The sequence below is a fragment of the Sycon ciliatum genome, chromosome 6 (assembly GCF_964019385.1).
Source record: "Sycon ciliatum chromosome 6, ocSycCili1.1, whole genome shotgun sequence".
NCBI lineage: Eukaryota > Metazoa > Porifera > Calcarea > Leucosolenida > Sycettidae > Sycon > Sycon ciliatum.
The window spans coordinates 26812736-26829458 of record NC_088648.1 but is presented as its reverse complement, the minus strand read 5'-3'; the positions used below and the strand labels follow the sequence as shown (position 1 = coordinate 26829458).

The following is a 16723-nucleotide window of genomic DNA, read 5'->3' as shown; positions in this document are numbered from 1 at the left end:
ACTGCACTCACAGTGCCAGCGCATAGATTCGGGCACGCTTGGCCTGACGTCACACAACTGCTTCCTTTGAACTTTTGCTCACTGCACTCACACTAGTACACTGCCAGCGCATGGATTCGGGCGCGCTTAGCCTGACGTCGTACAACTGCTTCCTTTGAACTTTCTCTTTCTTTCTTGCTGTTGGCTTCACTTCAAAGACTAGTCTAATTGGTGGTGACTTTTAGCTTGTGCCAGCACCAAATTTTCACCCTCCATCCCTCCCATTTTATCATCTTGCTAATGGTACTATGGAACATTTAGCTCTATCGCTCCTAACTGGTCACTTGCTTCGCTAGTTGCGGCTCTTCACTAGCCAGTTGTTGCCAATTGCATTGGCTTTGCCTTGCAACCCCATTGTGGCACAATGAAGGTTTATTGCGGCTCCTCGCGAGCCAGTTGCTGCCAGTGGCCTGGCATTGTTTTCCAGCTCTTCGAGTTTTGCATTACAAGACCAGTTACTCGAAGCAGCACACTATCTCCAAAACAATTCCTTGTTGCCTTGGGCTGAGTATGAGTGTGTGAGGGATATGGTGCTAAGTCTAAAGGAAAAGAAACTAGACATGATGAGGAACCTACTGATACTGCTTGCATGGCTAAAAAGAGCGTAGTTGCACTTCTGCTAAACATCAAAAATTAGAGCGTGGCTAACCATGATCGGACCTCTAATTACTAACATTTTATGAAGAACACACGCGCACACACACTACAAAAAATCACGAAATAAATAAACCGAAAATAAATTTGACGACGAAGGACGGATGAAAAAGAAAGAGAGAAATAAAGGAAGTAGCTGGCCGGAATGACTTGGACGAGACGAGGTTGACATCGAAGAAGCGAGGTAGAAGATGAGACGAGGTTGGCGACGAGACGAGACTGACAACGAGACGAATGCCGGGTCGTTTGTTCGGAGTAATGGTCGGGCCGGCGCCAATTTTGAGTCCGAAGAAGGACGACATTGCGCGACGACACCGCGTGACAACAAAGCACGACGACACAGCTCCACGACGAACACGGACAGGGATGACGATTAAACAAGGACAGTCCAGCAGTGACGGGAACAACACTACACGTAAATTACATCTCAGGGCCGTGAGCTGCGGAGACAGAACTCCGCGTCGAGTAACGTTGGGCGCCAATGTTGCGCCCGAAGCATCAGAGCATTAGGGAACATTAGATAGGATGAAAACGAACCTTTTGCGAGATTTTAGTGGCATTTGGAGTTTCATAGTGAATAATATCGGGAAATCCCGGCGTTTGTTTGGCAACAATCGGCTACACTCTCGAGGTAGGTGCAATCCTCCTCGTGTTACTGGGTAGTACTGGTAGATCGCTCTGTATAGACACGTAACAATTTTTGGCACTTGATGCAGCTAACAATGACTATTTCGTCAGGTCAATTATTATGTATGTGTGCCCAACCAAAGCGGTTGAACAAATTCAAAACAAGATTTCGCAAGGAGGATTGTTTTGTCGAAAACACATAGAGCCATCAAGGAGACGTGAAGTGAGTATCGAACCGCCGAAGATGATATTTCTCGTTGTGCCTCAGCCCGTGGCGACATTGTCTCAAGGCTAGTGGCAACACTGACGCCGATTCATTGATAACTTTGGACTAGGCTGAAGGAGCAGCTGCAAGCACAAAAATCTACATGTCATGTTGTTCCGACGAACTGCCCTTGCGGGAGTCCAGCCGAGCTGGCTCGAAAAGGACTAGAATTACTCATGGACTCAGTACTAAGTCGTTATGAGCACTCTGCAGCAGCGTGTGTCTGAATGTCCTGATGAAACACACACAGTTAGATGTGGACAGCTGTACTCCCAAGACAGCAGTCAAAAGCTACAAAAAAAGAAGATTGTTCTTTTCCATGTGGCCAACTCCTTTGTCTAAACTCCACAGGGAGGAGAATACGCACGTATAAGAAGTAGAGCAGAAAAATAACCTGGCCGCACTTTTTCAGGCTTACCGCGGATGCAAGCGATTTTGATCCGAAATCAGCCAAATTGTGGTTGTTTCAGATGAAGATATTATTCACAGAATCAACGCAGTTACAGCTTTTTGTTGGCATCCAGGACTGCCGCTTCCAGGATAAACTGAAGCGCACAGGGTAGGCACTGGAGAAGTCAATCCTGCTTGACTCAAATAAATCAACCAGAATGCATAGAATGGCTGAAATCAACTGAAGATATGCGATGGAAACTGACGGCGTGAAATACAAAGTACATGTAGTGAGAATAAAGAGCGTGCAAGTGTACAGAGTACCAAGAGTGCATATGCCACATTAGGCGAGAGTGATAAAAGTAAGAGCTGTCTGTATCTGGTGAAGGTGACGCATGCATTAGCACGCATCCTACAAAAGTAACAACACTGCATCCAAATGATTTCTAACATAGTGTAAACCGTCGAAGCTGCAATAGACCGGTGCTTTCGTGCAGGGCTGCCAACAGGAGGGTTGAGCATTCTTCTCGTGCGCTACAGACTCGGTCGTGAGCCAGTGACCGTGTTAATCAGTCGGCGGCACGTGCGAGATCCAACGGTTGGAGCCGGTATTTTTTTGTATAACAACAAAGAGAAAAAAGACACGTCAGCTTGGCAACTAAAACCAGAAGGTTCAGTATGCAAGGGTTACATTTACCCTTGCACACGAACTTAGAGGAAATCCACTGCACAATAATATCTACTTGTACCTCGATGCATAACATATTCACAGGTTTGAGGGAAAGAACAAACGAGAAACAATCGGATAGCAATTTCCTCTCAAAAAAGGTCTGGTTTCAAAGCTGATCAAGGCATACGCATTCATTAATATGATTTTCCAACTCTGAATGCAAGCTGGAGCAAAGGTGCAACAAAAAAGCTGGAAAGAAAAGCCTCATCCTGATGGCAACTCACAGCTATATAACCTTATTTGAGATAGCTGGAATGAAGACCAGGCAAGTGAGTAAGAAAAACAAGGGCAAGTAGCAGTTTTCGGCGTTGTACGGGTTGTACAACCCACGGATGTGTCGCTTTGCCGATGGCGCGCTGTGGCAATGTGTCGAGGTCGGCTGGAGAGTGCAGTTGTGGGGTGATGATGGATGGAGAAAAAAAGCAAGTGAACATACAAGAATATGATTGTATGGAAGCACGACCTATCGGTCTGCTTAAGTATGCGCAAACTCATATCACATGGAATCTATCATGAATGCAACAGATCAATAAAAAAACACGAGCCACTACGTCAATGAAATTCATATCAATGCTTGAATAGCGCCTCGTTACACCTGAGAGCCAGCTGGAGAGTCGGCTGGAGGGGTGGTAAATGTGAGATCCGTGTAGGCAACTTCCATCTGGACTGCAGGTGTCGCGCTCTGCGGCTTGTTCACTGTGGCATACAGGTTGTTTTCTGGAATCGGCGCCGAGTGAGTGAGGGTCACCATTTGTCCTTTCTCTCTCTTGTTGTTGTAGCTGACGGCAACCTCGTGCATATGCTCGGGGAAGTCCCGCCGAAGCCGGATGATGGCGATGACGGCGATCAAAAGCATCATAAATAAGACACCAATGAAAACAATCAGAGCCACACTGCCACCCTGGCTCAAGAATGTTGAGGTGGCTGCAGTAGGTTCCGGGACCTCCGTCGATGGGATGAGTGCCACAGGAGGACCAGTAGCTGCAAAGCACATCGTTGGAATACACACACACTACTAAGTAGCCGCAATAGAATCCCTGTGATTAGTGTAAGAGAATGGTGCAGAAAAATTCAAGTGTGAAGAAACACTTTGACACCTAAAGCTTTGTTCACAACTGGGGTGTGGATGCGGTACGCTCATGGTGAATGCGTGGCCCAACACGCGCACAGGCTTTCACAAAAAAAACCCAATTCGAGTCGTGGTTAGGGAGTGCGACAGCCTCCAGTACATGTACTGATGTTTTGACGCCGCCAGTCAAAATGACTGGCATATGCGCCGGTACGCGTCTGATACGTGCTGAAAAACATGACATGTTGGAATTTCCATTTTGGCACGTTTCCATATACGCATGACGCCCCGAAAGTCAGCAAAACACGCACAAACGCGTCGTTCACACGTACACTCGCCTCTCCTCTTGCAATCCAGCTGTTGCCTTTCGAACCAATTCGCATGCTCACTTTTCCTTACAAACACTTATGTTAATCCCAACATACGAGCGTAATTCAGCAGTTTTTCAAATGGCTACTAAGCTAATTATGCCCGTGCAAGATCAGCGCTGGCTGTGAATTCGCCGAATAATCTCAACTGATGATGTAATCGAAGGTTTCAATAGTTTCTCATCCATTGGCCACTGGTCATTGTGAAAATAAAGGTTCTCGCTCCACATGCACCGACATGCCGACATAGACACAGACAACGGAGGCAGGAGCACACAAAGTGAGGTGCAATAGGCTGCAGTCAGATGTGACTGACACAGGTGGTACTAAAAATATATACTGAAGAAGTCAGGCAAAAAGAACATCGCGAAAGATGTTGCGACATCGGTGGTGATTGGTGAAGACAGTGTCTGCTCAGAATGTCGGAATGTCGGAGCAAAGGACAGAGAAAACACATCAGACACCATTTTGGGAAGAGGAAAAAAGTGTTACACGAGAAATCACTTCTGGCCTATCTCGCTCCACTCGGCCGGCGAGAAATATAACATTTCAAATGCGCAGTCTTATTCTCACCTTTACACGTTGAACTCCTGGACCAGCTGCCGTCCTCCAAGCAGACTATTGTCCTATCGCCGCTGAGTTCATGATCAGCATTGCACAACACTGTTCTAATACTGCCAACAGTGTTCTGTCCTTCAGAGACTTTCCCATTCGTAACCATCAGGGGATTGCACTCCACAAGGTCTGTGCAAACACAACAAACATCCAGTACCGACGAGTTACAATTCTCCAAGTAAAGTGAACAGATTCTTCATTTTCTGTGGGTGTCTGCTGGACCACCCCAATATGCAGATTGCGGTGTTTGTAGGTATTGTGTGCCGGAGCATCGTGAAACCCAATGCTAAAACAGCAGTGTATTCTACCAGTAGCAAAACGCTCGACAAAACAATCTGCATATTAGGGTGGTCCAGCACACAACTGAGCGTTGTCATAGCAACCTAGCAACACAACCAAGTTAGCGATTGCCCCAAAATCCTCTGGCGCCTTGTCAGACTGCCAAATTATGCCCGTTGATGTGCAAAGGCTTAGAAAGCTCAGTTGAATAACAGGGAGGTCTGGAATGCGGCGAGACCTGTGCATTATACGGTGAGAGGGTCTTTGACTGAGTGGCGAGATAGAGTACTTGAGTGAGTGTGAGATAGATAGAGAGTAGAGAGGTTTTGCGGAGCGAACGTACGCGCGAATTATCGTTTGACATCACGAAAAGCGAAACTTCGTGCGAACGTTCGCAGTTTTGAACGCGAAAGTTGCAAGCAACGCGAAGTAAACTTTCGCAGTAACTTTCGCTCTTTGTAGACCACTGGTCAGCCTGGTGCACGGTGAGCCACCCTCAATCTTCATGTTTGTGCTTGATCTCTACTCTTGGCTTGGTCCGCGGGTGCTAGCTTTCCTCTACTTGTGGCAGCCCGTGTTGCTTCATCTCCAGAACCACCTCCGATCTCCTGCTTCCTCGTCTTCTCACTGCTCAGAGTCGGTTTCATCAATGATGCCTTTTTGAATCTCAGGTGTTGATGCGCAAGATTACAGCACAAGCCAACCCAGCCCGTTTGTCTGTTGGTCTTCGGCCATGGACAACGTAGTCAAAGAGCTCTCGTCTCAGGCCGTAACTCAGGGTAACTGGAGCGCATGCCGCCACTCGCAACAAACAAATCGGGTGAAGACCACTTCTCAAACTTGAACAAGCGAGTGCACACAAAACCTGTCGCAGTACTTTTCGCTCTTTGTGGACTGTTCGTGCACGGTGAGCCACCCTCAATCTTCATGTTTGTTCTTGATCTCTACTCTTGGCTTGGTCCGCGGGTGCTAGCTTTCCTATACTTGTGGCAGCCCGTGTTGCTTCATCTCCGGAACCATCTCCGATCTCCTGCTTGCTCGTCTTCTCACTGCTCAGAGTCGGTTACATCAACGATGCCTTTTTGAATTTCAGGTGTTGATGCGCCAGATTACGGCACAACCCAACCCGTTTGTCTGTGGGTCTCCGGCCATGGACAAGGTAGTCATCGAGCTCTCATCTCAGGCCGTGACTCAGGGTGCCGCAACTCGCGACAACAAAATAATCGGATGAAGACCACTTCTCAAACAAGCGAGTGCACGCGAAAATTTCTTGGAGCGAAAAACATGCAAAACACAAATTTCGCGCGAAAGTTCGCAATAGTCTCCGCAACCCGGAACGCGAAAATCATTGCGAACGGTCGCTCTGCAAAACCTCTGTAGTGACTGAGAGAGTTTTTTTCATTTTTTTCTACAAAAATCCACATATCTACAGTAGCCCTTGGTGGATTATGCTCCGGCATAATATTTGGCATAATCTTGGGATTTTTTGCACTTGAAAACACCGCCATTCAGGCAACAGGCTCTCAGCTGCACCAAATAAATAACTTTGCCAATATTTCGCCCATTGGGCATCAATGGCGAAATATTGGCAAAGTCATTTATTTGGTGCCGCTGAGAGCCTGTTGCCGGAAGGGCGGTGTTTTCAAGTGCAAGGAATACGCTGCAATGGAGTTTGGAAATTCTGAGGAAATCTTGGGATTTCGTCAAAAATTTATGCTCCGGCATAATATACGGATTCCAACGTGTAAGTTCGGCATAATCTTTCGGTTTAGATAAAAATTAAGCTTAGGGGCATAATACAGCTTTGTCAGAAAGCCTGCAGATGTTGTTTTTTAATACCCCAGTTACGACTCCTTGTCATAGCCCTTGGCGGATTATGCCGGCATACTATTTGGCATAATCTTGGGATTTCGTCCAAAAATTATGCTCCGGCGTAATATACGGATTCGAACGTGTAAGGTCGGCATAATTTTTCGGTTTAGACAAAAATTATGCTTAGGGCATGGCCGTGTGTGTATGCGTGGTTTCTCATTCTTCTATGTACAGTGTGAATATATAGTGGAACGGAGCGCATCCACTGCATCAATTCATTCGCATGCAGAGATCTTCGGGAAATAGCCCTGGGATACCTGATCTCGAATCAAATGGAAAGTTGGCAGCAGACCCTGCAGCTAAAGCTGCAGCTTTGAACGAGCAATTTGCATCAGTGGCGGTTATTGACGACCCACACATGCCATTGCCGTCCTTAGGCCAACACCCTTGCCTCCCGAATGCGTTTCGTGCTCCGATAATAACCACAGCTGGAGTGCACAAAGCTATTGCGAAGCGTAAGCTTAACAAATCGCCTGGTATGGACGGGATCTCCAATGAAGTTGTTAAGGCTCTAGTACCATTTTTATCATGTCGTTTATGTCTTCTATTTAATTTGTCTTTCAGAAAAGGGAAGTTTCCATCGGCATGGAAAGTGGCCAAAATAACGCCGATATTTAAGGGTAAAGGTGGTAAAGCTACTCCTGGAAATTACAGGCCAATCTCTCTCTTATCATGCATTTCAAAATTATGTGAACGAATATTTTATGATCAGTTGTATAGCCATGTTGCCCCTGCCATTCACCCTGCTCAATCTGGCTTTCGTCGTGGAGACTCGACTTCACTGCAGCTGACTGGAGCTGACTCACCTTGTACAGGACATTACCGGAGCAAGAGCAGAAAAGTTGTACACGGGCATTTGCTTCTTCGATCTTGCCAAGGCGTTTGCCACAGTGTAGCATAGAGGTCTTGAGGGAGCTTCAAGTCATCTTTTACATCTCTGACACACCGTTGAAGTGGATAGAGAGCTATCTTTCTGGGAGAAGCCAGTTTGTGTCCGTGTCGGGAGCAGACTCTCCAAAGCTACCCGTGCTGTCGGGGGTGCCTCAAGACTCAATTATTGGACCATTGCTTTTTGTTTTGTATGTTAATGATCTACCAAGTCAAGCTTCTGGAATGTCATTGTTTGCTGACGATACAGCTGCTTTGCGCCACTGTAAAACTGTCAAACAGCTTGAGTCAGAGTTGCAAGACGCGATAAATATGATTGGCACGTAGATGTCCAGTTGCAGGCTTCAGGCAAACGTTTCAAAACCCAGAGTACTGTTTCTAACAGATTCTGCCTCAATGTTTAAGGTCACCTTTCCCAATTCACCCACAGAAATTCAGACGGCTAGATTTGCCATTTATTTGGTCCCGTTGAAGGCAGACGGCATGATTCAGGTGTTCTCTTGGAAAGTGGTTTGCTGCCTAGGCTGCAACAGTTTGCCAGGAAACCAAATGGTCAGCCATGTGCACTGTATGGAGATCCCGCATACCCACTGTCGCCGTTTCTTATGAAGGGCTATCAAGGAGCTGCGTTAACAGCTGAGCAACAGGAATTCAATACAGCTATGAATTCTGCACGTATGGTGGTGGAATGGAGCTTTGGTGATGTCGTTGCACAGTGGGCGTTCAATGATTTCAAGAAGCAGCAGAAGATCATGCTTCAGCCCGTTGCTGCCTACTACAAGGTGTCTGCACTCCTCACAAATTGCCGTACCATCTGCCGAGAAGGCAACAAGACATCAAAGTATTTCAACTTATCTCCACCTACCTTAGCAGAGTATCTACAATGATGTCAGCACTACATCATTCTGTTGCTGTGCCATCTCTCCATTTTACAACAAACACTTAGACCATGAAAGAACTGTAAACATCTTGGCTGTGGATATTGCCTCTACTTAGCAGTTTTAAAAACAGACTACGTTAAGTCATTCATTCAATTATGGAATGGTGAAGACTCTGTTATATCTGTTCAATGAAATTCCATGGTGAAATTGGTCAAAAGGCATTGATAACACTGGTTAGAATGACGTTAACATTGGAATGGTTACAGGTATACAACTGTGAAGTGCTGGGTGAAAGCGGGACTAGTGGATAAGCTACAAAGCAAGGGCTGTTCCTTCGTGAAGAAGTGAAAAAGCTATTGCATTTTTTTTGACAGTGGCTGCCATTAGCTGCAGAAACATACTGCGTTCCTCGCGGTCCTGTTCTGCCTTTTGCTTGCGATCTTGACGGTCATCTTCTGCTTTCTTGCTCTCTTCTTGTTCCTTTTCCTTTTTTGACGCAAGCTCGTCCCGTTGAGCCTCTTCCTTCAGGGCCATCTCCCTCTCCTGGGTAACATGAACAGAATCACCAACAGAAATCAGAAAATTCAATAAACAAAAAAACAATTGAACACATGAACAATTTGAAGCATTTTCTCTTGAAATTTATTCTATACAGCATGAAAGTAAAAATGGGTCATACCTGCAGCGCGAGTCTTCGCTCCTCCAGTGCGACTGCATTTGCACCATGAGAAGCAGCAAACTTCTCCTCCTCCAAATACACTTTTCTCTCCTCAATCTTGAGAAGAGCATCATTTTTCTTCTCGAGGTACGTAATAATAGGATCCGCTTGATCGTACGTGCTGCTCCGCTTGGTTTTCTGGGGCCGGTCTTCCGCTGAAGATTTCTCCGAAAGGGTCCTACAAGCATCGGCTCGCATCTGCTCGGCCACAGCCTTTTCCGCATGCTTGGCTGTCACCACTGCCACTGCGGCTTGCTCCTTCTCGGCTTTCAGCTCCTGTAGCTCGGTTAGAAGCACGTCTGCTTCGGAGAAGTCCTCTACAATACCAGAGGCCGATTTGCTTTTGCTATCTTTGGATTTCTGCTTCGACATCAGCAGGTGCAGCCTATCTGAAGCGCCTTTCTTTTTTAAATTGCCGAATCGCTGGTCTTGTGAGGATAGTTCATCCACGACATCATCCATTACCGACGAACCACGGACAAAAGGATTTCCTGATCCACGAATCTGTCTGAGCAGGACCAAGTCCATGCCTGAGTCCCAAACTATCCGTTGCCTATCCGGTGTAATAGGTGTCGGAGGAACAGGTGCAGGTAAATTTGAAGCCATAGTACACTGACACGTTTACGGTTAGGGATAAGAGAAAGAGTAGAGGGAAAAGTCTGAAAAATCTGAAACAAATCCCGCCAAACAAGAACGAAAGCAATATTCGTTGAAAGTGGCTTTTTCCGTCCAGATCAGACGAACTTCCGTAAGATCTTCGTAACCTCGTTCCCGCACTACGAAAATGGTGTACGAAAATCGTTAGCGAAAGGTCTCTAATGATGTGGCCAATCAACGGAATAAAATATTTCCATCAGGTCTAATAACATGTACGATGAGCTAGGCAAAAAAGCATAAAAGCATAACCTAGGGCCCTGAGCTTCCAAGCTCTCTCGTTACAAGAATGTTCAATTCCCATTCATTATTACTAGTTATCAGGATCTCTCAGAATCTACTATGTTGCATATGTGTCCCCTGATGCGAATTTTGCGGGCCACAGCTGTGCTTCCACTTCCTTGCTCCTTTTAGCGCTATTCTAGCTGTCTTTATTCCCCTATTCATTTTAGCACCTATTTCAGTTTCCCCACAATAGTGTGTTTAAATCGGTATTCCATCCATAATAATTTCATACGTTGATAGAAGATTGTAGCGAGAAAACGGTTCACTTCTTTTTGCAGAATATTTCAGTTCAGTTTTTGCATCGAATGTCTTCAGTTCAATCTTTTTAATCAACCTAATGTCTGTTCTACTTAGTCTTCTGAATCACTTCGCTCAATCTCTAGACAATCCACTCGTGTGTCCTGACAGATAAGCTAGTTTGCCTTGTTCATTCCGTGGCGCATTGTGTACATTTGGTGGCATCAATGTTGTCTTCTGCGTCCGTCCGTCGAAGTGCTTCGGGACGTTTGCCTCATTGTCTTCGATTCTGGCCTGGTAGTTGCAGTTGCTTTTGCCCTCCTCGTCTCAAATCATGCTCAGTAGCAGTGTGCCACGCTGCTATCCAAGTATTCATGAAAATGTAGGGCAATTCTTTGCTAAGCTTGCTTCGTTAGGTCTCTTTGTAGCCTATTCAGTGTTGCCCTGTAAGCTAACTGCTCATTGCCACTTGCTCTTTGCACTGCTCGTTCTAGAACTGTTGCTTCACTGGAGTAGGTTTTTAAAAGTCCTTGCGTGTGTCCCGTTCTTGCCTAGTTCTCGTATTTGATTATATCTATAGCTACTTTTAGATACAAAACACGATTTGTACGTATTTCTTGCCGGCCAAGTGAAGCAAGATAGGCGAGAAAAGATTTCTCGTTCACCTTTCATCTCCGATTGCGAGTATGGCGTCTGATGTTTGGCTTTGGTATTATTTTTTCCTCTTTGCATCTTTCTGTCAAGCCAAGGAATATTGAAATTATGTGTACGACTTGGGATTCCCCGCGTGGTGGAAAGTGACGCACTTGGCTCGTCTGATAAGTTTAACTAGGCTCAACTCCCCGCGATGCGACCTGCGACGGAGTTGCGACAACCTGATTCCAAATTTTGCAAGACAAAACTCACGTTTGCATCGCTCGTCGCTCATCGTATCGCAGAAGTGATATTGTGCATCACGCTTTAGGATTAGCCTCTCGCATTCACAACCGGTCTACGTGAGTCGGCTGCTTTCCAGTTTCAAAGAGTTGTCTTATATTTTGCTGGCACTGATGTTTGCAAACATTTCCTCCAGACCAATTCTCAGCATGACCAACCTTTACGTGTACGAAAGTGAACGAAACCCCATAACACTCACATTGCCGGCTGGATGGGTGCAGCAAGGTGTTATGGTAACGGGGTCCATGCCAAAACATTCTCCGAAAGACTTTACAATGGAGCCAGTCAGTTGAGAACATTTAAAAAAAATGTACGTTTGGGAGCAGTAGATAAAAACGAAGGAGAAAAGCCGAAGGTGGTCTTGAACGAATCTAACGTTTAAAAATGTTTTCGGCACTGCGGCTACCCTCGTTCCATGTTAGTTATAGCTGTGCCGAAATCAATGTTCCTACTGGTTGTTGGGCTCCTTTCGCCAACATATTTATTCCAAGACGAATGGATGGAAAATTTTGAAATTTGAGAAAAATCGAGAAGACCAAAATATTTACGGTGCAATTCTCCGTGTCATAGTTGAAATCGCACGTATTGGACTAAAACCCACTCGTTGCAGTCATGAAGAGTAGACCCTCCGAACTTGTCAAACGTGAGTATGTTTCGCGTGGTCAGGACGGGACTCTAACCCAGCTCCCCATTCGCGTTGCCGTTTCACGGCTTGCTACAGGTCCCTAGTAGTTTGACACAATGTAGATGTACGTATAGCCGTGTGGCTCGTCAGGCCTCATCACGTATGCAGAACTCGGGTATCAAAATAAATAATAATTATGAGCATGCCATCATCTAGAGTGCGGATGCAAGTTTTTGCGCTCCGCGGTCGAGTTTGTTTCACCGGTGTAGCTGCCTTCGGCAGGACCGCACCTACACTGATTTGTTCTAGTGTTGATGTATGACTCAATAATATGGCGACTAACGAAGATATGGACTTAGCTCTGCTGACATACGAGGAGCTGCTCACAGTTGCCCGAGCTACAGGACTGACCAACCCGGAGACAATGGGCCGACAAGACTTGGTTGTTGCCCTTCGCAAGGAAGGACTAGGAATACGGAAGTCACCAGACCAAATGGTAAGCGACCTGCTCTCCACTTTTCAGCTCCTTAACGAGACTATAAAAGGTATGGCTTCAGAAATAGAATGTCTTCGAACGAGCAAGACAGACGCCATTGTCTCCTTGCAAGTGGAAGTTGCTCAACTGAAGGGAGTAGTAGAGAGAATGCAGTCCACAAATCCCGTACCCGTAGCGTCCCCAGCTTGCACTGACCAAGAGAAATTGTACAGTAGCACTGCAAGGAAAGCTGCCTCACCAACAGGCACACACACCAGCACGGACGGTAGTACACGTACTACTACAAGAAGTAGTACCCCAACGGCCAGACCTGACCTGCCCGCCAAACCTCAAACGCAAGATACAAGCACAAGCGACAATGGGTGGCAAAACCCACACCGCCGCCGCCCTGCACAAGCCGACACCAACACTACCGGTAGTCCACTGAAACGCACTATCACAAGCCAGTTCACAAAAGAGCCAGCCCGTACCAAACGCACTGACCTTCAGGGCGTGGAGCGGGTGAAGCGCACGGCTTTCTACCTTGGCAATGTAGACCTTGGATGCGATGCTGCCTCAATTGAACTGTGGTGTAAAAAGAAAGATGTCGAAGTTTTTCACTGCTCAATCTCAGAATCACGGTACTTTGGTACAGCTTATGCCCACCTGGTTGTGGGAGAGAACTGTGTAGACAAGATCCAAGGGCCTGGTTTCTGGCCTGACAAAATTAGTATCCGGAAATGGAGGTTCCACACTGACCAGGCTGAATCTGAACAATGAGTAAACCAACACCTCAACTTGACCCTAACGCAACACCCTTCTATCCTTCAACGCCCCTAGCCTCCTTTCCCGTAGCCTGTATCAATGCACGTTCCCTTAGAAACAAATCTGCTGAGCTATCCGACTTTCTCACGACCAGCTGTCCCCTTGTTGTTTGCATAACTGAAACCTGGTTGTGTCCACAAATTTCCCTCTCCTTCCCAGGCTATGAATGTTTTCGAAGGGATCGACCCACCTCCGAGAATAAAATTAACACCAACGACTTCCTGGCCTATGGCGGTGTTGCTATCTTAGTAAAATCAAGTGCATTTGGTCCTATTACCCACCGTACAGACCTACATATTCCGCAATTCGAAGCTACCTGGGTAGAGATATCGCCATCCACTGGAACCTCTGCTTGCCCCACGCGCCAGCAGCCCATCCAAATTGCGGCTGTCTACCGCCCACCGTCCACCGACCCGTCGGTGATAGATAACTTTTACGCCTCGTTTCAAAGCTGCTTGACTAAAATACGGACCCCTGGCTCGCCAGTCCTCATCATGGGAGATTTCAATGCTAAATGTTCCACCTGGTATGGAACAACAACAGACACTGCAGGCCACCACCTTTCATGTCTTCTTGACATGTTTGCCTTGCAGCAACACGTCACATTCTCGACCCACCGCTCCCACAAAGGCAATGAGGCTGCTCTGGACCTGATGATCACTGACACTGCAGCCAGCATCTGCGATCCGCGCCCCTCAGCCCCTCTCGGTCAGTCGGACCACTCAATTGTTCTCGGCCGTTTGTGCATCCCGACATGTACCGCATCACCACCTGCACCCAACACTACACTGCCCTCCCATTCCTTCCAGATACCTGACTTCAGTCAGTTTGACATCTCCTCCATTCTTCCCACTCATCTAGTTGCTCTAAATGAATCCATTGCTAATTTGAACTGGCATGCTGCTCTCCAGTTGAAGCTTGGAGATCCAAACCGTACTGCTCCAGCATTTTATGACATCCTTCATAGTCTATGCTCCGCTTTCCTACCCACCCGGTCGCGCTCTTCAGCCCCTAGACGACGTACACCAAGTCCCCCGTGGCTGACACGTGCTGTTAAAGCTCAGCTGAAGAGGAAGCGAGACTCGTACAGCTTGTATCGCAAGTATCCTACCCCTAGCAATCACGAGCATTACAAGTGCGAACGTAACAGAGCACGAATCCTATCTAGAGAGGCTCACCGCCAGTATGTGTCCTCCATTAGCACTAACCCCTCATCCATTATTGCATCCACCCCTAGTTTGTTCAAGTTTGTTAAGCAGCTTCGTTCGCCGACCCTTGTTGGAAACCCTATCATCACTGAACTCCATGAAAATAACACAGTACACAACGACCCTACCCAGATTGCCAATGCTCTGAATCGCCAATTCATCAGCTTTGGAACACCGGATGATCCTGCATGGTCTCTCCCTGGTATTCCACACCACGGGCTCCCAGCACTACCCTCTTTTAGCACTACTCCCACCGCCATTGCCCACCACATCCGTCGCCTAAAGCCCAAGAAGGCGGCAGGTGCAGATGGCATATCCCATGAACTGCTAAAAGCCCTGTCTCCTAGTATAGCTATCCCTCTCAGCCTAGTTTTCAACCAGTCCTTCACCACCGGAATCTTCCCTGATGTCTGGAAGGCAGCTGTGGTTGTGCCTATTTACAAGAATAAAGGCAGTAAACTGTCTGCATCCAATTACCGGCCGATTTCACTCCTTTCCACCATTTCAAAGCTCTGTGAACGTGTGGCATTTGGCCACTTATACCAACATGTGAACCCGGTCCTTGACCCGTCACAGTCTGGATTTCGGCGAGGCGATTCGACCGCCTGGCAGTTGCTGAGGCTTGTGCAGAAGCTATATGAATGCAAGGATCAGAAGCAATTTAGCCTCCTATGTTTTTTCGACCTCAGCAAAGCATTTGACACTGTCTGGACAAGGGGTCTCCTCCATAAGTTAGCAGCGTTTGGCGTAGCCGGGACGTGTCTGCAGTGGCTCACCAGCTATCTCACTGAACGTCGACAGAGTGTCCGAATTGGACATGCCCTGTCCGCCCCTCAAACAGTCCACTCTGGAGTGCCCCAGGGCTCTATCTTGGGGCCTCTATTGTTCATCGTATACGTTAATGATTTGGCAGGTTTGGATCATACCTCACTCTACGCGGACGATACAGCGCTCCATATAACCGAGCCAGGCTTATTGCAAGCCTGCGACTCGCTACAGTATCACATTAATCAAGTTGTGCGCTGGATGTCGAAGTGGAAACTCCGCCCCAATGTGTCGAAAACGGCAATCCTTTGTAACCACCCACGACCCTCCAGTGACCTCACCCTCCTTACGACTCGGCTTTTTACTTTCCCTGATGATCCCATTGCTATCAACATTGTTAAAAATCACAAACACCTTGGTATATTTCTTGATGAACACTTGTCCTGGGATTCGCACGTAACCTATATTGAAAAGCGAGTTTGCTCCGCGATAGGCTGCATTTCTCCTCACATCTCCCATCTACACCATGGTTGTCGAATACAAATTTATCACTCTTATGTTCTTCCTTTGTTTGATTACTGCTCTCTCGTTTGGTCCTCCGGTCTATCCTCCGCTCTTATGCATCGGTTAGAAGTCACCCACCGTAAATTACTTCGATTAATATTTCGCATGCCCCCTCTGACCTCCTCTCAGACGCTATACATTTTGGCTTCCTCTTCCCCTCTCTCAGAACGCTTTCCCCACTCGGCATGCAAATTCATTCACCGTATTAAGCTTCAACTTGCTCCTCCTCATGCACTTGCGCATTTAAGCTGGTTCAATAATAGCTCGCGTACTAGATGTTCTCTCCATTTCCTATTTGCCAGGTCATCGATCCTTTTAAAATCCCCTCTGTTCAAGTCCTATTCTCATTGGTCTCGGCTTCCGCAGGAGGTAAAGTCTCGTGACACCTTCGCTGCATTTTGTTCCATTCTGCCCGCGCCTAAGTTGAATTGAATTGAATTCGTTGTTTTCCATTGCTAGCCTAATCTTCATACTGCTCTCTCCAGGTTCCTATAGTACTCCTTTTGTTTTGTTTTCTTTTCTCTTTTTCTTCTCCTTCTTTTTCTCAGTTGTCCCCACCATGGCTGGTTAAAATCGCCCGCATCACATGCTTATTGGCACTATGTCATCGTGATTGTGAAATAATAATAATAATAATGAGTTCAGCAAGTGCGATGTCCAAGCAAAAACCCTGACAGACTACTGAGACATTTCAACGACCTGTCAGTTCAGAGACAGTTTTACGACTTACCAGGGCGTTGAATATCTCTGACCT

At 46.8% G+C, this 16723-nt stretch overlaps 2 protein-coding genes across 2 annotated transcripts in view; one reads left to right on the top strand and one right to left on the bottom strand.

Moving 5' to 3' along the window:
- LOC135819823 (sushi, von Willebrand factor type A, EGF and pentraxin domain-containing protein 1-like) overlaps positions 1-16723 on the top strand; it is a 228964-nt gene that overhangs the window by 108765 nt on the left and 103476 nt on the right. The window lies entirely within an intron of this gene.
- The window catches only part of LOC135819825 (sushi, von Willebrand factor type A, EGF and pentraxin domain-containing protein 1-like), a 39017-nt gene continuing 25075 nt past the window's right edge, over positions 2782-16723 (bottom strand). The window contains exons 9-10 of the mRNA XM_065333105.1: positions 4716-4886; positions 2782-3686 (exon numbers count right to left, since the gene is read on the bottom strand). Coding sequence (XP_065189177.1) covers positions 3295-3686; positions 4716-4886 — 563 coding nt within the window. The 3' untranslated portion in view covers positions 2782-3294. The remainder of the gene's footprint in view (positions 3687-4715; positions 4887-16723) is intronic.